Raw genomic sequence first — 21,473 nt, forward strand, 5'->3', positions numbered from 1 at the left:
ATTCACCCCCTCTCTAGTGCTGCCCCCTACAGTATGCCTTTCCCACTACCATTTGCCCTTGTCTTCCAAGCTGAATGACAGCCAGTCTAACTTAACTAACTGCCTCTGTTTGCCTAGAGTGTCACAATGTCACCCCTAGCTTATGGCTAATCAGTGAAGGAAAATCAGCATGGATATGTCTCCTTCTATCAGCATGTGTACTGATTGGCTGCTTGTTCTGCTTCTTCCTCCCCCAGCCTGAGCTCTGCTGTGCAGATGACTGTGAGAGGCTGATACCAAGTCAAATGAATCATGAATAAATAGTTTTAGAGCTGCAATAATTTCTGTTCTTTAAAACTGCCTAGAGTTCAGCTTTAAGCACTGAAGTGAAAGGCTCAGGAAAATAAGAAGTCAACAATGGCAACTTACATGTTTCTATTACCTGTCCTAAAATAACAATAATGTTCATGATCTATGAGGAGTCAACCATCTTGGGCTTGTTTAAAAAAATATATACAAGTTGATACATCAATGCTTCTGTTCTAGTGTGACACATCACGGTCTTCTGTTTAGACATGTGCACTGACAAAAAATCTGTTCGCTTTCGTTTCATTTGTTTTTTTTGCTTTTTTCAGAAATTTGGAAAATCGAAAAATCGGAATTCGGAAATCCGGATTTTCAAATTTCCAATTTCCGGAATTCGGAAATCTGAAAAAAAGAGAGAAAATCACTAAAATTCGAAAAAAATAACAATAATAATAACTATTAAATTATAGGTATTGGAATTTCCTTTCAAATTTGGCTGTGAGTGAACGTAACGAATACAAATGTATCTGAAGTTACGAATTATCCGAAATAACGAATGCAGCATCTAAAAAAATGGAATGGGACAAATTAATAAATAATAATAATAATAATAAGGTTTTATTATTATTGTTATTGTTATTTATTATTATTAGATCGTTACGTTTAGATGTGGCATTCATTATTTCAGATAATTTGGGTAAATTCGTACTTGTTATGTTCACTAACAGCTAAATTTGAAAGGAAATTCCAATATCTCTATATCTATTATAATATCTATTATTAGTTAGTTATTATTTTAGGGTTTTCGAATTTTCATTCTTTTGAATGTTTAGATTTTCATTCTTATTCTTGGATATTCAAATTTCCAAATTTATGAATTTTCGAATTTCCTAATTTCGAATTTCCAAAATTTTGAATTTCAGAAGTTTGGAATTTCACAAATTTGTCAAAATTTGTTAAGAAACTAATTTGGAACTAAACGAATTTCACATGTATACTTTGTTCTTTGCCCACCATACAGAGCCAAATACTACAGAAACCACAAGCACAGTGGTGGCTAGAGATATGCCGATTATTCCTCCAATGGAGATGCCACTGCCACCAACATTGTTGTCATTGTTGTTATTGCTAAGATCAGATGAGTCCCCGGAGAGCCCTGTATAATGGAAATACATCATTAATTTTATCACAATGGTCAACTTTCAAAAATGATAACACAGATGCAGTATATAAGAACGAATTGAGCCATGATTTCGTAGCTGACTATTAAAATTACAAAAGTGACTGCAGCAGGAAATCCACAAATCAAGCTGGAAAATCAACAGAAAGCTCTGTGTTAGAGTGAATAGTGTCAGAGGGGTGATGCTGGGCAGGGTATGTTTGTCATTCTGAACAATAAAGTTTATTTATTGCCAGAATACATGGAGTACCATATCCTCATTGCCATAAGATTACTCTGCCAAAGTCTCTGAGAAATTTTGGAAGCTGTATAGTGATCTACACTCACCTGCCACTTTATTAGGTGCACCTTGCTAGTACCGGGTTGGACCCCCTTTTGCCTTCAGAACTGCCTTAAATCTTCATGGAATCAATTAAACAAGGTCTTGGAAACGTTTCTCAGAGATTTTTTGGTCCATAGTGACATGATAGCATCACACAGACTGCAGATTTGTCGGCTGCACATCCATGATGTGAATCTCCCGGTTCCACCACATCCCAAAGGTGCTCTATTGGATGAGATGTGGTGACTGTGGAGGCCATTGGAGTACAGTGATCTCATTGTTCAGTGGTGAGATGATTGGAGCTTTGTGACATGGTGCATTATCCTGCTGGAAGGAGCCATCAGAAGATGGGTGCACTGCAGTCATAAAGGGATGGACATGGTCAGCAACAGTACTCAGGTAGGCCGTGGTGTTTAAACAATGCTCAATTGGTACTAAGGGGCCCAAAGCGTGCCAAGAAAATGTCCCCCACACCATTACAACACCAGCCTGAACCATTGATGCAAGACAGGATGGATCCATGCTTTCATGTTGTTTACGCCAAATTCTGACCCTACCATCTGAATGTTGCAGCTGAAATCGAGACTCATCAGACCAAGCAATGTTTTTCCAATCGCCTATTATCCAATTCTGGTGAGCCTGTGTGAATTGTAGCCTCAATTTCTTGTTCTTAGCTGACAGGTTGTTTGTGAAAATCCCAATAGATCAGCAGTTTTTGAAATACTCAGACCAGCCCGTCTGGCACCAACATCCATTCCACCTTCAAAGTCACTTAAATCCCCTTTCTTCCTCATTCTGATGCTCGGTTTGAACTTCAGCAAGTCATCTTCACCACATCTATATGCCTAAATGCATTGAGTTGCTGCCATGTGATTGGATGATTAGCAATTTGTGTTATCAAGTAATTTAACAGGTGTACTTAATAAAGTGGCCGGCGAGTGTATGTCTTGGGTGGAGTGAACCTTTAAGGTGTACAGGTCAACTTCCAGAAGACCCTTTGTTCTGTACACAAAGAGGCTCCACATATGTACTGAAAACATGAAGAGTGGGGTCAGTGGCGCTACCAAGAACATGAGTTAGTTTTCTGCAGGCATACCTGGGTTTTACATGCAAAAGACACATATGTGTTAATTCAGATAGGGGTAACAAAAATAAAAAATTATAATTATGTATATATGTGTGATGATCCCACCTAAACACTCAGTGCCATCCAACTCTTACCTATTGGAAATGACTAAAGTTATGTATACTAAATATATAGAATTAATAATGGTACTATATCCAGTACTAATAGGTAAGAGTTGGATGACACTGAGTGTTTAGGTGGGATCATCGCACATATATACATAATTATAATTATTATTTTTTGTTACCCCTATCTGAATTAACCCTTTAGGTGTCTATTGCATGTAAAACCCAGGTATGCCTGAAGAAAACTAAATAACAATATTGGTAGCGCCACTGATCCCACTCTTCACGTTTTTCATTTATATCTGGAGCTCCTCTAGGGGAGCTTCTGTTTTTGGGGAGGCAGCCACTGGGATTGTCAACCCAAGCGTGGCTTTGTATATTGGTAAATCCACATATGTACTGATAACTCATGACTCCCAGATAAATGCGAAAATGTGAAAGTCTTGGAAAAGGAGAAAATGTAGGTAAATAATTACAGCAAGTATGTAATATCCAAAAGACTGTTCTAAAAGTGAACGTGTTGAATTGTAGAATACCTTTTCTTGTTCATAAAGGAACACCCAACTTACTCGCCGTGAGTGGTGACATCATACTGCTGTGAGTGACAATGCAGGTGTAGACTTCATTGTCCAAAAGAGTGATGTTCATTGACAGTTGGGTGAGGTAGGTGATGTCAGGGAAAGGTAAGGTCACTCTGTCCATTAGACTCTCTGAAACTGGCTCTCCATTCTTGTACCACATCATGGAGATATCTTTGGGGTAGTGTCCATATGCCCGGCAGAGCAGCCTATAAATAGTATTTTGGATGGGCATTTGTGTCACCGCTACAACTGGTTGTTCTGCGGGAGGAGATGGATGGGAAGGTAAGACAAAGTATGACCGTAAAAATATTTTTTTTTTATCCAGTCTTCCAAAGTATTGACAAAGTTTAATTAGGAACAGTAATGCCGCGTACACACGATCGGAAATTTGGCCAGCAAAAGACCGATGAGAGCTTTTGGTCGGAAAATGCGACTGTGTGTATGCTCCATCGGACTTTTGCTGGCCGAATTCCCACCAGCAAAAGACTGAGAGCAGGTTCTCTATTTTTCGGTCGGAAAAAGTTCCGATCGGAAATTCCGATCGTCTGTACAAATTTCGACCTGCAAAATCCCTATGCATGCTCGGAAACAATTCAACGCATGCTCGGAGGCATTGAACTTCATTTTCTCGGCTCGTCGTAGTGTTGTACGTCACCACGTTCTTGACGGTCGAAAGTTCCGAGAACTTTTGTGTGACCATGTGTATGCAAACCAAGCTTGAGCAGAATTCCGTCGGCAAAACCATCCAAGTTTTTTCAGATGGAAAATCAGCTCGTTTGTATGGGGCATTAGGGCAAGCTTTTCAAAAAGTCTTATGCCCCGTACACACGATCGGACTTTCCGACAACAAAACCGTGGATTTTTGTTCGAAGGATGTTGGCTCTAACTTGTTTTGCATACACACGGTCACACAAAAGTTGGCCAACCATTACAATTGTGGGAACATGGTGACGTACAAGACGTATGACGAGATGAGAAAAAGGAAGTTCAATAGCTCAATAGCTCCTTCTGCTTGATTTCGAGCATGCGTGAACTTTTGTGTGTCGGGCTTGTGTACACACGATTGGAAATTCCGACAACAAAGTTTTGTTGCCGGAAAATTTGAGAACTTTGAGGCTGAAAGTCCGACAACAAATGCTCGATGGAGCATACACACGGTTGGACTTTCCATCAACAAGCTCACATCCAACATTTGTTGTCGGAAAATCCGATCGTGTGTACGGGTCATTAGGGTAAGCAGAGACCCTAGAGAATAACAAAGTTGTTGCAATTTTATATGTCACACATGGGGAAAAAATGCACTATAACGAATCTGAATGCAACAAAATATAAAATATAGCCCAATTTTTTGTTAATATGTAAGAGATGATGTTGCTCTGAATAAATAGATACCTAAAATGTCACGCTTTAAAATTGTGCACACCCATTCAATGGCAACAAACTACGACACTTATATACTTTCTCTGCAGTCTAAGCTGCACAGATGAATCAATTGGAAAACTTCCTGCTCATTCACAAACTTGAGTATAGTAAATGTATTTTACTATACTTCAGTGATGAATGGACACAGGAATGATTGGAACCGATTACTCACTGTGTTCATTTAGGAAAGGAAGGAGTCAATAATTTATATATTTACTGGCCCCTTCCCCCGCTCTCCATCCTGAAACATCCCCCTGCATGCTGCTGCAGGTAGGAGAGGAGAGAAGCCAGAAGCGCTGCAGGGGAAAGCGGTACGCAGGGGGGCCGTACAGCAGATGGAAGGGACACATGTGGTAGAACCAATCCACCTGCAGTGTGGTCAAAAGGAGAAAGAGGTGGAGAAGCTGGCAGCGCTTCAGGGGGAGGCAAAAGAGGCCCAGTACAGGAGGACTGGCTGTACTGCCTTATTAGAAGCCATGCTCACATGTGTGGTGTAAACACTGTTTACATATGTGTGTGCAACCTACATACTGTATGTGTGGTGTAAACATCAGGCAAACAGGGCATTACAGGTCTTTATGGAGACATCTGGGGTCCATAGACTGTTGATGATGGCCAAAAAGCTTGAAAAGCTGTATGCAGTTTTAAATAAATACAGTAATAACAATACCTTGCAAAAGTATTCACCCCCCCCCCTGCCATTTTTTGTGTTTTGTTGCCTCATAACCTGAAATTAACATGGATTGTTTGAGGATTTGCATCATTTAATTTACAGAACATGCCCACAACTTAGCAATTTTTTTATTATTATTATTGTGAAGCATACGACAAATAGGATAAAATAATAGAAAAAGTATGCATAACTATTCACCCCCCTAAAGTCAATACTTTGTAGAGCCACCTTTTGTGGCTATCACAGCTCCAAGTTGCTTTGGATAAGTCTCTATGAGCTTGCCACATCTTACCACTGGGATTTTTGCTCATTCCTCCTTGCAAAACTGTTCCAGCTCCTTCAAATTGAATGGTTTGTGCTTGTAAACAGCAATCTTTAAAGTTGATGTAAACCCAATGTCATCCTTTCTAAAATACTGCCATAGGGGTTATCTATAAGGATATACATAGCGCCTGCATGTATCTTTACCTGTCAAATGTCTCCCCTCTGTTTGGTATGAGACCCGATAAACTGCAGATTCTGTGGGTCTATTGTCTGGAGCTCGGTGGGTGGAGTCATGATGTCAGTAGACTCCCCGCCCACCTCTACACTGCCCTTGTCAATATGCATTTTCTCCTGTGTATTTCTTACATTGAACTTCTGCTATGATCTCTAACATCCAGTGAAAAGACAGGAAAGTAACCACCTGACTTCAGCATGCCCAATTATACTGAGGTATGGAACATCCAATCCTTGCAGTGCAGCAGAGGAAAGGAGTGGGAGAAAATTAAAAAATAATGCATGTCTCTTAGGCTAGTGCACAAGGTATGTAAATCCCCTGTCACTCACAGCAAGGGGGAGGATTTGACAAAGTTTTTCTCTGTTTGTCAAGATTTATCTCACTGTACAATAAAAGAGGATTACTCATAGCTGGATTAACTCATTATGACATAAAAATAAATTGTAGATGTAGGCTGGGCACTGTCAGCTCCTGCATAGGCAGCAGGTCCATACCCCCGTGTGAGGATCAGCGGCGGATGTGTTTTTCTCCCCCCAGCCTGCCGTTTTGGACACAGTGGACCCTGTTCTTTTGAAGAGTAGACAGGTGTACTGTACCCCCCCCTGTCTATCCAACCCTGCTCACCTTTTTGTTAGCACGTGTGTGTGCACATTACCAGGGCTCTTTTTAGGGCTTCAGGTATAGGAGAGGTACTAAAGCTACCATATACTTACTGTTTATTAAAAAAGTTTTTTTATTTTTATTTTTTGTTTTTTTTAAAAATCTTCTTGTGTTCCTTGGAATTGATTGCCTGGTTTCTGAGCCATCTTGGTGTTTCATATAATACACCCCCTAGGGTTTTTTTGTGGAATTTTTTTATATATTTTTATAGATATTTCTTGTTATTTTTTGTAAAACACATCTCCTGTACTGGTATTGGTGTGTGAATAAAGTTTACGGTTTTAAAAACTTATTTTTTTGAGATCTAGAATTACTACACTATGGAATCCTCCCCCCTTTTTTCTCCCTGAGGAAACCCTGATTATGGAATACAATCTTCGTAAAACCCTTCATCAGCGCACCGACGCTTGCTGTGTGACTTCTACGGGCCTGACTGCCCTTCGTGGGCTCATAATTCCAGTGAGTGGGGAGAGCACGGAAGTCACCTGAATTTTATGTTTTCGAGCACCAGTCACTTTCACCTACTGCACCTATCTGAAGAATCTGTGGACAACTAATAATTTTGATTTTTGGACTGCGCTGCATAGGAGATTGCCACTCTGGCTATACATGAACTATTTTTGGGGTTTATATGTATTTTTTGTGAATTGTCTACCATATAAAAAATTTTTTTATTATTTATCCATAATTTTTCAAATTTTTTCACATTTTTCACTATTACATTTTTATTTATCAATTAGCTTACTTTGAGGGCACAGTGTACTGTTTTTTGTATTTTTACTGCATTTTTAGTTCTAATTAATCCTACTGTGGTCACTTTCTAATACACTTACCAACCTAGTGGTTAATGATTATACTTTGTTTATCACCTCTGCACGTTATGTATATTATTGTACTTTATGCACTATTATAGTAATTCCTGATGTTTATGCATGTGTCCAGATTTGCGTACGCCTAGTTATCATCTGTGGAACCCTAGTGGTTGACTACAGGTACGGGTGCACATTATCAGTGGTAATGGTACCTTTATATTAGTAGAGGTTAGTCTAAGGGTTTGTGTTTGCATACTCCCCCTTCTCCTCCTTTGTAATTTATATATATACTTTTTTGGATAGGTTTGATACCTACCCTGGTAACTATTGTGCTCTTGTGGAGGCCAGTGGTGTGCGTGTACTCATATTTTGTGTACACACTCCATTGTAGCCAATTAACAGTTGCGCCGGACCCCGTATAAAAATATTTCTGTTACTGGTTGCATCCCCTTTGGGGCTGCGATTTTTAGGGGTGGCGACACTGTCTGTGTGCCCTTCCATTTATGTCCTAATCTCATTTTAGCCTCCATTTTAGCCTCCGTAGGTGCTCTGGTCTCGTAAGACCAGAGCACCTTCCTCCATACATTTTGGGAGTCTCCAACATGGCTTTTCACAAACTCAAGACGTGCCATTTTGTTTTTTGCTGAAAGTAATGTCTTTCTTCTGGCCACTCTGCGTTAAAGCCCAACTCTATGGAGCGTACGGCTTATTGTCGTCCTATGTACAGATACTCCGGTCTCTGCTGTGGAACTCTGCAGCTCCTCCAGGGTTACTTTAGGTCTCTGTGCTGCCTCTCTGATTAATGCCCTCCTTGCCCGGTCCGTGAGTTTTGGTGTGCGGCTGTCTTTTGGCAGGTTTTCTGGTGTGCCATGTTCTTTCTATTTGGCTATGATAGATTTGATGGTGCTCTTAGGGATCATCAAATATTTTGATATTTTCTTTATAACCTAACCCTGACTTGTACTTCTCAACAACATTTTCCCTTACTTGTTTGGCGAGTTCCTTGATCTTCATGGCGGTGTTTGGTTAGTGGTGCCTCTTGCTTAGGAGTTGCAGCCTCTGGGGCCTTTCAGAAAGGTGTGTGTATGTAATGACAGATCATGTGACACTTAGATTGCACACAGGTGGACATCATTTCACTAATTATGTGACTTCTGAAGGTAATTGGTTGCACCAGAGCTTTTATGGGCTTCATAACAAAGGGGGTGAATACATACGCACATGGCAATTATAATTTTTTAATTTCTGAAAAATAGTTGTATGTATAGATTTTCTAATTTTACTTCACCAACTTAGACTATTGTGTTCTGATCCATCACATAAAATTCAGTTTAAAAAAAAAGCATTGAACTATAGGCTGTAATGTAACAAAATAGGTAAAAAGCCAAGGGGGGGGGGGGGGGGGGGTTGGTGAATAATTTTGCAAGGCACTGTAGCTTAAAGCGGCATACTAGCTCATTATGAAATACTTACCTTAGAATGAGGCCCCGACATCTGGCCTGGTCAGCTCCCTCTGCGTTTCTTCCGGGTATCGCGGCTCCGGCGCTGTGAGTGGCCGGAGCCGCGATATCGTCACTCCCGCGCATGCACGCGGGAGATTTCATCCCGGCCGGTCACCCACTGCCGGATTTTCAGCCGAGAATCCCCTTGTGCGCATGCGCCGCTGCAGTCAGCGGCGCATACCGAGGGGAATATCTCCTAAACCATACAGGTTTAGGAGATATTTTTTTTACCTACAGGTAAGCCTTATTATAAGCTTTCCTGTAGGTAAAAGTAAAAAAAAAAAGAGTATACAACCACTTATTATGCATCTGGACAACCAATTGGTTGTTGGGTCATAGAGAAATGATTTGCGGAAAGATTTGAAGCAAGTTTTATTTCTAGGTCCGCCCGACTTTTGGGAAGAAAAAGTCTGCTGGAGCCCACACACGATGGAATTGTCCGACGGATTCCAGTCCGCCAGACCAAGTCAGTCGAAAAGTCCGGTCGTGTGTACGCGGCATAAGGAGAAACTTTTGCGCTTGAACTTACAAAAATACTAATACTATAATACATTTTAATGTAGCAGTGCTCAATAATAAATATCCTATCCCTAAATCGATATATCTATGAAAAGAATCAAGGATATTGTGGACTATATGAATTATTTGCATTATTTATGAAATTCTCTTTAAATGAAGTAGACCATACCTCTCCTGTTAAATGTGCATTTCCCCAGGGACAGCAACTTAGATATATGTGGAATACATTCATGTACCAATACATTCTTTGTATCATGTGTCACAGTATCATTCATATTTAATATATCAGCAAAGTCCTGCACTTTTGGATCCTCCGGAATCCAGGTCGCTTCCTCCACGTTAAAAGTCAGGAATGGCTCCCCATCATAGTGATAACTAAATATTGTGTCATTTGAAAAGTTCTCATAAAGGACACAGCCTTGCAGCACCTGTAAAACATGGAATCCTGAAATCACATAAAACACAGTTAGGAATTAATGGGGGCACAGGAGTTCTAGTAGAAATAGAAAATAATTCTGTACACTGAACATATCTACACTATAGGAAAGTGAAACATTGAATGCGCTAATGGGATGTAACCTTATCAGATATTTGTAAGGTAGGCTTCGACAAGGGTGATATTGCTCCTCAAGTGTTACATTGTATTATTATCTGGAAATTGGATGGCAATTGAGAGTTTTCTCGAAACTAATGATGAGTAAAGGTGCTTGGGTTTGATTTATGGGACAGTTTTTAATTTTAACCACTTGCTGACCAGCCGCTGTCATTATACTGCAGCAGGTTGACTTGTTTCCGTAAATCGCTATAGTTGTACGTCAGCTCCTTTAACCACTTCCCGACCAGCGCACGACGATGTACGTCGACAGAATGGCACGGGCAGGCATATTGGCGTACAGGTACGTCCAATATTCGATGCCGCCCTGCCATTGGGAGCGCGCCGCCGGTGGCGCGCTCCCGCGCTGGTCGGGACCCCCGTGAGTCCAGTCGCGGGACCCGCGGACTCGATCGCCGCGGGCATCGCCGCGATCGTCTCACAGAGCGGCCGAATGGAGGAAATGCTGTATAAACAACATTTCTCCATTCTGCCTAGCAACTAGTGACGCTGATCTCTGCTCCATGTGATTGGAGCAGAGATCAGTGTACACTAAATGAAAGCCCAACCCCCCCCACAGTTAGCAACACACCCCTAGGAACACTTAACCCCTACACTGCCACCCACTGGTTAACCCTTTCACTGCCAGTGTCATTTACACAGGAATCACTGCATTTATATAGCACTGATTACTGTATAAATGACAATGGTCCCAAAAATGTGTCAAAAATGTCCGATGGGTCCCCCACAATGTCGCAGTCACAATAAAAATTGCAGATCGCCGCCATTACTAGTAAAAAAAAAAAAAAAAAAAATTATTAATAAAAATGCTATAAAACTATCCCTATTTTGTAAACGCTATAACTTTTGCGCAAACCAATCAATAATCGCTTATTGCGATTTTTTTTACCAAAAATATGTAGAAGAATACGTATCGGCCTAAACTGAGGGAAAAAAATGTTTTTTTATATATTTTTGGGGGATATTTATTATAACAAAAAGTAAAAAATAATGCGTTTTTTTCAAAATTGTCGCTCTATTTTTGTTTATAGCGCAAAAAATAAAAATTGCAGAGGTGATCAAATACCACCAAAAGAAAGCTCTATTTGTGGGAAAAAAAGGAAGTCAATTTTGTTTGGGAGCCACGTCGCACGACCGTGCAATTGTCAGTTAAAGCGACGCAGTGCCGAATCGCAAAAAGTGGTCTGGTCTTTCACCAGCAAAATGGTCCGGTCTGCAAGTGGTTAAGAGCCATAGCAGGCACTGCGCGGCGGGGGACCCGATGCTCGTGGCCAGCAGTCGCTATGTCCACCGGCCACCCGCAATCATGGGAACGAGAGCCAAAACGGGGATCTATCAATGTAAACATACATATCCCCGTTCTGACAGGAGAAGAGAGAGAAATCTGCTGTTCCTAGTGATTAGGAACAGTAATCTCTCTCCTCCTCCAATCAGATCCATCACCATACAGTTGGAAATACCTCCCAGGGAACACATTTAACCCCTTAATCACCCCCTTTGTTAACCCCTTCCCTGCCAGTGACATTTACACAGTAATCAGTGTATTTTTATCTCTCTTGTGCCTCTGGTTCAGGACCTCTTCATGCATTCCTGAAGGTGGTCCGAATGCACCCAAGCCCAGGCCCAATGTCACCCCCCCTCCGAAGGCCCCGACAGCCTCCACACTCTCTCACTCAAGCTCTTCCACCCCACAACTCCTCCCAACTGGGCTGACCCTAGGTATTTTAGGAGGCCTATCCTCTGCCAATCCAGGTTGGGTATTGGTCAAGGCTTCCCAAAACACCCCTGGCAGCTCCACCTCTCCTCTCCTCCTCTCTTTCCAGATCTTTCTAGCAAGCTCTAGAAAGAAGGGGAAGGTCTCAGTGATATTGCCTGTGAGTCACCAGCTGCTACCCTGAGCCACTCCCAGCCCAGATCAAACCAAAAAGGCCTGACTGCCAACCAGGCCTTCCTAAATTTACCTGCCCTAACAAAAAAACTACCTCTAGCACCTACCTACCTAGAGGGTGCCACAATTGTGAGAAAAATATTGAATGGCCAATTCTGGCCATTTTGAAGGCTAATAGGCAAGGACAGGGAAATTGAGCAATGCTAGGGGGGATATATATATCGATGTAAAAAAATTGTTTAATTTGAGTAATCTGATATATAGGCACTCAGCATATGCAAGGGCAATGTAACCATAAGGGCCTTTCTCAGAATTTATAACCAGTGTTTGCATTTATTAGCTGAGCTGGATCATATACATTACTCCAATCAGCCATTATGGCATAATCTTCGCTTACCTCACTTTTATAGTTTAACAAATGGTTTATTGTGGGCCCAGTGAGGTTTGAAGTATGTCTACCTTACGAGAATGGTGGGTTTAAATCCTTTACACAATTACAACAGGAGATGAGTATCCCTAACAGCTGGCTCTTTAGATATTTCCAACTCAGACATGCAACAAAGGCCCATTTAGAAATTGGAACGTGCGCTGCTCTCCTCAGAACATATATGTTTCTACATTTTACTCCTTGTTAAGGGACAGGCCTTCAGCTTCTAAATTACAAGCAAGGTGGCTATCTCACCAGGGATAAACATATCCAATTACAATATCTTCACAGAATTTGCTATACCCCTAAATGCCTTTTTCTTATACATACAGTAAATATGATAGTCCCATACAGTGGTGTGAAAAAGTGTTTGCCCCCTTCCTAATTTCCTGTTCCTTTGCATGTTTGTCACACTTAAGTGTTTCGGAACATCAAACCAATTTAAACAATAGTCAAGGACAACACAAATAAACACAAAATGCAATTTGTAAATGAAGGTGTTTATTATTAAAGGTGAAAAAAAATCCAAACCATCATGGCCCTGTGTGAAAAAGTGATTGCCCCCCTTGTTAAAACATACTATAACTGTGGTTGTCCACACCTGAGTTCAATTTCTCTAGCCACACCCAGGCCTGATTATTGCCACACCTGTTCACAATCAAGGCATCACTTAAATAGGAGCTGCTTGACACAGTAAGGTCCACCAGAAGATCCTTAAAAGCTACACATCATGCCGAGACCCAAAGAAATTCAGGAACAATTGAGAAAGAAAGTAATTGAGATCTATCAGTCTGGAAAGGGTTATAAAGCCATTTCCAAAGCTTTGGGAATCCAGCGAACCACAGTGAGAGCCATTATCCACAAATGGCGAAGACATGGAACAGTGGGGAACCTTCCCAGGAGTGGCCGGCCGCCCAAAATTACCCCAAGAGCGCAGCGATGACTCATCCAAGAGGTCACAAAAGACCCCACAACAACGTCCAAGGAACTGCAGGCCTCACTTGCCTCAGTTAAGGTCAGCGTTCATGCCTCCACCATCAGGAAAAGACTGGGCAAAAATGGCCTGCATGGCAGAGTTCCAAGGAGAAAACCACTGCTGAGCAAAAAGAACATCAAAGCTCGTCTCAATTTCTCCACAACACATCTTGATGATCCCCAAGACTTTTGGGACAACATTCTGTGGACCGATGAGACAAAAGTGGAACTCTTTGGAAGGTGTGTGTCCAAGTATATCTGGCGTAGAAGGAACACTGCATTTCATAAAAAGAACATTATACCAACAGTAAAATATGGTGGTGGTAGTGTGATGGTCTGGGGCTGTTTTGCTGCTTCAGGACCTGGAAGACTTGCCGTGATAAAAGGAACTATGAATTCTGCTGTCTACCAAGAGATCCTGAAGGAGAATGTCCGACCATCTGTTCGTGTACTCAAGCTGAAACGAACTTGGGTTCTGCAGCAGGACAATGATCCTAAACACACCAGCAAGTCCACCACCGAATGGCTAAAGAAAAACAAAATGAAGACTTTGGAGTGGCCTAGCCAAAGTCCTGACCTGAATCCTATTGAGATGTTGTGGTATGACCTTAAAAAGGCCGCTCATGCTCGAAAACCCTCTAACGTAACTGAATTAGGACAATTCTGCAAAGATGAGTGGGCCAAAATTCCTCCAGGACGCTGTAAAAGCCTCATTGCACGTTATCGCAAACGCTTGGTTGCAGTTGTTGCTGCTAAGGGTGGCCCAACCAGTTATTAGGTTTAGGGGGCAATCACTTTTTCACACAGGGCCATGATGGTTTGGATTTTTTTTCACCTTTAATAATAAACACCTTCATTTACAAATTGCATTTTGTGTTTACTTGTGTTGTCCTTGACTATTGTTTAAATTGGTTTGATGTTCCGAAACACTTAAGTGTGACAAACATGCAAAGGAACAGGAAATTAGGAAGGGGGCAAACACTTTTTCACACCACTGTATGTCATAAATGTGAAGGTGAACAAGGTGATTTAATTCATATAGTTTTTTGTATGTTCCAAGATTAGGCCTTTTTAGTCAGAAGTGACTGCATTAATTTCCTCTAATTTTGATTTACCCAATGTGTGTCAATGTATGTAACCCCAAGTGGTGTCTTTCTTGGGTATATTTGAGGATATAGAACTCTCTGCTGGGGCATAAACATTTCTTAGGTTATTGCTTTACTATGTTAGGAAGACAGTTGTTCTGCTCTGGATAAAGTTTTACGACCTTCACCTTGGCTTATGGAAAAAATTGAATAACCAAAACTTGCCGCTTTATAAGTTAACATGAGTCAAGGGGTGCCCAAAGGAATTTCTCAAAGTATGTAGACTGTGGCTAGACTCCTAGGATACCAGTGATTCCTTGTTTCACTTAGTCTCCACTGCTCCTCCTTCTTAATAGGCCCTTACATTGGGCTTCTATAAACTGACGGAAAGAGTAGTGTATGTGCTAAGCCAATTGGTATACTTGGATTGATAATTTTTTCTTGACTGAGATGACAGTGCAGGTGGACATATGACACTTTATGACACTGACATTTCTTTGTATTTACCTTGTAGTTAGTTGTTTGTTATATCCCCTTTGTTCATGTTCTTGTCCAAAACTATGTGTACCCATGTAACATTTTGATGACTCTTATACTGTGTGAATATATTACCTATGTTAATTATGTTGATTATGTTGTATTTTCTATACAAAAGTGTAGCGCTAAAAAAACATATTATAACATTCTTATGAGGAATAATGTACATTCATATATATAATATGTGCACACGTGTATAAAAAATAATAATATGAAATGAAAAAAATCCAAAAGGGATACAAAGTCTCTTATAGATAATAATCAAAACCACTTGTATGGTGGAAATTGCAGGTAGGTGAAAAATAATAACAGGTGAGAGAAAGTCCAAAGAAAGATACAAAGTCTCTTATATGTAATGATTCAATCCACGTGTATGGAAAAAAATCACCGTCCACCTTCTTTACATATAAAGGTCATGCAGACACCACGTGACGTTCCCTTCACCAATCACGGTGTAGGCTTACCAGATATACTGGATCCAAGCGAATATACATTCGAAGGATCACAAAGGCTTGTGTAATTATATGTAGATTTCTCAAGAATGAACTCTCCGGGGAAATTTCAAGTATAACCGTTCCATTCGTGTACTGGGCAATAGATTATCTCCAACAATACACTCCAATTGAAATAGTTGAATACATGTAAAAGGAAATAGGGGCCAAATAGCGTAATTCCATTTTAAAAGAAAATTTAATAAAAAGTAATGAACTCACATGTGTACAGTACATCAAGCGCTTTTCAATAAAAACACGGCTGCAGTGGAGTCCCAAATTTTTTTTGACATTTTTTGATTATGTTGTATTTACCTAAGTTCATGTGTGTTTTTTTTATGAATGGTGTACACACTTTCCTGAATAAAACAAGTTTAAAAAAAATTATTTCAAAAATACTATTTGGTGGGGAGTGGCCCTTTAAATAAGGCTTGAAGTGAAACATTAAAATGCATAATTACTTTAAATAACATACTTGGGAGTATGGTTGTCACCTGTCCAGGATTCACCTGGACAGTTTGGGTTTTGAATCATGTGTCTGGGTTTCAGTTCACCTGAAACCCAGACACATTATTCAGACCAGTCTGTGGCTCCCCAAGTAACCGAGATAGTCATACACAAATCTGTTGCCGCTGCAGGCGGCTGTTTGGGGGCGGATTTGGCATCACTGAAGGGTCAACAAGAGCAATTTGGCCACACCCACTGGCACGCTCTGTTGGCTACATTACTACTGCCCTTGGGGCACCCAAATGTGTCCCAGGTCTTTTATAATCCTATAGTGTTTACTGCAAAAAAAATAAAAAATTGCCCTGTGCCGCAAAAGTGTTCGGGTTTGGCTTGAAGAAAAGGTGGCAGCCCTACTTGGGAGATGCCTTAAACCTGGCAGTGACCCTCGTTCAGAAGCCTGCAAACTCTGCAGTAACATCGTTCATTCACAGGATCACTCATTACCAAATCTCTAAGGACCCTTTTTTCTGCTTTTTTACCATAGCACAGTGACTGGTCAGTTCATTTTGACCCAAAAGGAAAGTCCTATATGTGACTTCCACTGGATCGATATCTGTCTACTGGTAGCCCAGTAGACACAGCCGGTGACAGATCATGCTGCAGTGTTATTCGTGGGGTGAGCACGGGGCACGTTCTGGGGATGACGTCATACAACATCCACCCAGAATTAGAGAGCACCTGCCCGGCTGTCATTTGACTGTAAGGTGGGCGAGAAGGTGTTACATGAAAGGACTGTGATATGTGAAGGGGGAGGGGGAGATTCTGATGTGAAGGAAGCTCCTGATGTGAAGTAAGGACTCTGAAGTGAAAGGGGGACCTTGATGTTAAGGGGGCACCTGATCAGGGACAAATTAACGTAGAGCCTATTGGAGCTGCAGCTCCAGGCCCCTAACTTAATATAGGCCCAGCAGGGACGGACTGATCATTTTGATACTGCACTGCATGAGACGTTCCTTGTATCTCCTGCAGCAAGGGGAATCTGAAAGTCGGGGGTAATCGGTTGGGCGGGAAATCACAAGCACCATCACAACAACACCATCACCACTCCCTCTATGACTCTCCATGAAGCAGCTGAAAGGCACTCCACCTCCTCTAGAGGGAGATCGGTGCTTGTAATTGCGCCCACCCCATACTGATCACCCAAGACTGTCCATTAGATTCCCCCTGCTCTGCCCCCCCCCCCCCGTGTATGCAGTACTGACACCTTCCACTGCTCCATTCTCCCAAAAAAGTATTGTGAAAAAAATTTGAAAAATATAAAAAAACTCCAACAAATAATAATAAATGAAGAAAATAATTAAAAAATGTAATAAATAATTAAAAAAATTAAGGTCTCATTCACATGGGTTCTCTTGCACATACAGTGTGAATTTTTCATTTTATTTATTTCCGTAAAAAGGCCCATCAAAATCCTCAGCACCAGGCCCATGATACTTTTAATCAGGCCCTGCACCTGATGTGACGGGGGACTTTGAGGTGAAAGGAAGGGACCCTGATTTAAAGTGGGGGTCCTGATATGATATTTAAAGTTACACTTTAAATAATAAAAAAAATAGTAATGATAAGACCTATATTGATTAAATCGAATTATGAATTATGTGAATATGAATTATGTGGATAGGAACCATTTATTAATAGCACTCTGTTCTCCCTTTCAGTATTTGCTGGCCTCTTTGTCTCACACTTTTCAATACTTTCATCCATATCTCCCCCCCCATCTTCCACCATCCACGATTCATCATTTACACAATATTAATGCAACTTCTCTTAATATAAAATGTGTTTTTTAAGACGTAAACTTTAGAGTCCATGCCAATCTGATAAACTTTTCTTTTAGATAAAGTGGGGGAGGATTAGAACGTCTCCAATTTAGATTTCTCCTCACTTGTTGTCCCATTGTCAATGGGTCTACCAGACAGGAAATTCTAGCCTTCCCCCTACTTTACTAAACAGAAAATCACTTCCTGTTTGGTAAAACATTGTCCTCAGGAGGGAAAGTGAGTGGAAATATCTTTAATGATGCCCCTGCCCCAGATATCAGTTAAAATCTAATAGGCGTTATGATCTGTCCACACTCTGTCCAAAACTGAAGACAATATTTTGGTTGAGCATCTACTTTAACCACTTGCCGCCCGCCCTATTACAAATAGACGGCGGCAAAGTGGTTTCATAATCCTAACCGGACGTCATATGACGTGATCAGGATTATGAGCCGCTGCGCACCCCCGGGGGCGCCCATCGCGGCAATCGTTGTTGCGGGGTGTCAGTCTGACACCCGGCAACTACGATCTCGGTAAAGAGTCTTCGACGGAGACTCTTTACCACGTGATCAGCCGTGTCCAATCACGGCTGATCACAGTGTAAATGGGAAGAGCCGGTGATCGGCTTTTCCTCACTCGCGTCTGTCAGACACGAGTAGAGGAGAGCCGATCGGCTCCTCCTCTGACAGGGGGGGTCTGTGCTGATCGATTATCAGCACAGCCCCCCCGAGGATGCCCACACTGGACCACCAGGGATGCCACCAGACCACCAGGGATGCCCAGCAGAGGTAATCCTCCAGGGATGCCAGTCAGGCACAATGGATGCCAATCAGTGCCCATAATGGATGGCAATCAGTGCCCACAATGGGCATCACTGATTGGCATACATTATTGTTTGGCACTGATTGGCATCCATTAGTACAGTATAACACCTGTGTTGCTAATGAGTGCCCACCTGTGCTGCTAATGAGTGCCCACCTGTGCCGCTAATGAGTGCCCACCTGTGCCGCCAATGAGTGCCCACCTGTGCCGCCTATCAGTGCCCACCCATGCCCATCTGTGCCGCCTACCCATGCCCATCTGTGCCGCATACCCATGCCCATCTGTGCCGCCCATCCATGCCAATCCGTGCCAGCTATCAGTGCCAATTTGTGCCACCTATCTGTGTCCATCCGTGTCGCCCATCCGTGTCGCCTATCAGTGTCGCCTATCAGTGTCGCCTATCAGTGCCGCCTATCAGTGTCCATCAATGCCACCTCATCAGTGCCACTTCATTGGTGCCCATCAGTGCCGCCTTATCAGTGCCCATCAGTGTAGCCCCATCAGTGCCCATCCGTAAAGGAGAAAACGTACTTATTTACAAAGTTTTGAAACTGAAACAAAAAAAAAAACATTTTTTTTTTCAAAATTTTCGGTATTTTTTTATTTGTAGCACAAAAAATAAAAACCGCAGAGGTGATCAAATACCACCAAAAGAAAGCTCTATTTGTGGGAAAAAAATGATAAAAATTTCATTTGGGTACAGTGTAGCATGACCGCGCAATTGTCATTCAAAGTGCGACAGCGCTGAAAGCTCAAAATTGGTCTGGGCAGGAAGGTGTTTAAGTGCCCTGTATTGAAGTGGTTAAGAAACAACTACATTGACCAACAACCATTGTTCTTGTTATACATCTTGGACCGCTAATTTAGCGTCACTTGTTGACCTCCGGTCCTTTTCAGTCCCACTGGTCCGACGTCAACTTCTGCAAGATCCTTCAATGGGTAGCCAATGGGAATTGTCCACATTACACAGGCAGTGATGTGGACAGAAGAAAGACCCCTCCAGGAAATAGTGGGGAGATGGACCCCAGACTGGATGATCATATGTCTGCGGCTTCAGGTAAGTGAAAATAGGGGTTTCAACATTTTATTTTTTGTGTAAACCAGCAATCAGAGGAGGGTGAGCGGGGAGTTAGGCTTTAAACCTTCTGCTGGAGACATGGCAAGAGTTATTACTTTCTCTTTATAAAATACACATTGATAAGATTTATTTTAAGGAGTAACTCCACTTTTGTTGAGAGAAAACACATTCCCTTCTGGTTGATCTATGTACATTGCAGGAATTTTAACAAGCTTAGATGCAAATTCCTACCTTTTGTTATTCTGAAGTAACAGCTGTTTGTTTGTTCGTGTCCATGTGAAAAGTGAATGTGAATGGGATTGATTGTAAAATTATCAATCAGCTGCTGCACTTGCAGTGTTCTAATGAGGAAAGTGGTAGGGTCTGCATTCCTTTAGATGTGATTTCCCTTGAGTATCTCACAAAGAATAACATTTTCGTTGCAGTGATGAATGTTCAAAATCTGACTTATACCTTAGCGTAGGCTTCTGGGACAATCAGTAATCCAATCATACAAGCAAGAAATTACATTTCTGGAAGCATTCTATACACCATCTGTGTACAGAACGCCTCCAGGTTTCCATATTGCATTACTGAAAAAGAAAGGTAATTTTTAATAATGTTGTAATAAATATGGCTTGTTTAGTAATTATATATGCTATATTATTTTTTTATTTTTTATTATTTGCTAATTTTTCCCACAAAAGCTATTAAGCTATGCACGCTCCTATGTTCCTGCAAAGTTCTAAAAAATTCACTCACCGTCAGAGTCATCCAGATCGTTAATACGTTTATAGAACATTCTTGAAATCTGGAATTGGAATTCCCTAATAATTCTGTATTAATTTCCAAGGGTAGAATAGGTATTCCTGAACCAGGGCACCCAAAAAAGTTCACGTACCTTCGGTGTCATTCAGATGATTCATAACGATCTGGAGTATATTTTGCAGGCTCTCCTGCATTCGCAACTGATTAATACTGTCAAATAGCAAGGTGGAATAGGTGCTCTTAAACCAGGGCACCCTGCGCTCTATCACCTCATTGACACTGTCGTACCGCAAAAGCGTGATGTCATCAATGGACCTGGTCACGTAGTAGTCCGGGTAGGAGCTGGTAAAATTGTTGGTAATATTTGTGTTGGTGATAGTCGTGAAGAAAAAATGCGAGTGGCTGACTGTGTAAGAGAAAAATGTGGAAGAAAATGAACATATAAATAGCCAGAGTCTCATCCATAGTATTTGTATTTCCTACTCAAAAAAAGAAATGAAAAGCCGGTGTTTCATCAGATTAGGCGACCCATCAGATTTTGAAATGGAAGTGACGTTCCGTCGCCGCCATCTTGCTACACCCCACACTCGTCCACAGTAAGGATACAGTGAGAAGGTGGCAAGCGGACATCTTGTTACACCCAATGGAGTCTGGCCTTTCACAGCCTTTCACAATTTTTTTTTAACAGAGCTTATATAGTGAAATAGAGTATTTGGAATTCCATATGACTGTTTTGATGCTGAATTGTAAAATCAGAGTTGTTCTGTCAGATCAGCAAACCTGTGAGATCAGCAGGCTTGCGGCTGCTTTTACAATTCAACATCAAAACAGTCAGACGGAATTAAAACCACTGAATGTCACTATATATACTCTGGTTAAAATAAGTGTGAAATGCCA

At 41.4% G+C, this 21,473-nt stretch overlaps 1 protein-coding gene across 1 annotated transcript; it reads right to left on the reverse strand.

The window, feature by feature from the left end:
- Positions 1-1,271: 1,271 nt before the first annotated feature.
- LOC143987722 (major histocompatibility complex class I-related protein 1-like) lies at positions 1,272-21,037 on the reverse strand. Its single transcript, XM_077486688.1, has 4 exons — positions 20,710-21,037; positions 9,816-10,091; positions 3,548-3,817; positions 1,272-1,441 (listed from the first exon to the last, which is right to left on the reverse strand). Exons 1-4 carry the CDS (start codon positions 21,035-21,037, stop codon positions 1,272-1,274), a joined length of 1,044 nt encoding a protein of 347 aa, XP_077342814.1.
- Positions 21,038-21,473: the final 436 nt, after the last annotated feature.

This window comes from Lithobates pipiens, unplaced genomic scaffold (assembly GCF_037356315.1).
Source record: "Lithobates pipiens isolate NorthernLeopardFrog02 unplaced genomic scaffold, aLitPip1_a1.2 Scaffold_1, whole genome shotgun sequence".
Lineage (NCBI taxonomy): Eukaryota > Metazoa > Chordata > Amphibia > Anura > Ranidae > Lithobates > Lithobates pipiens.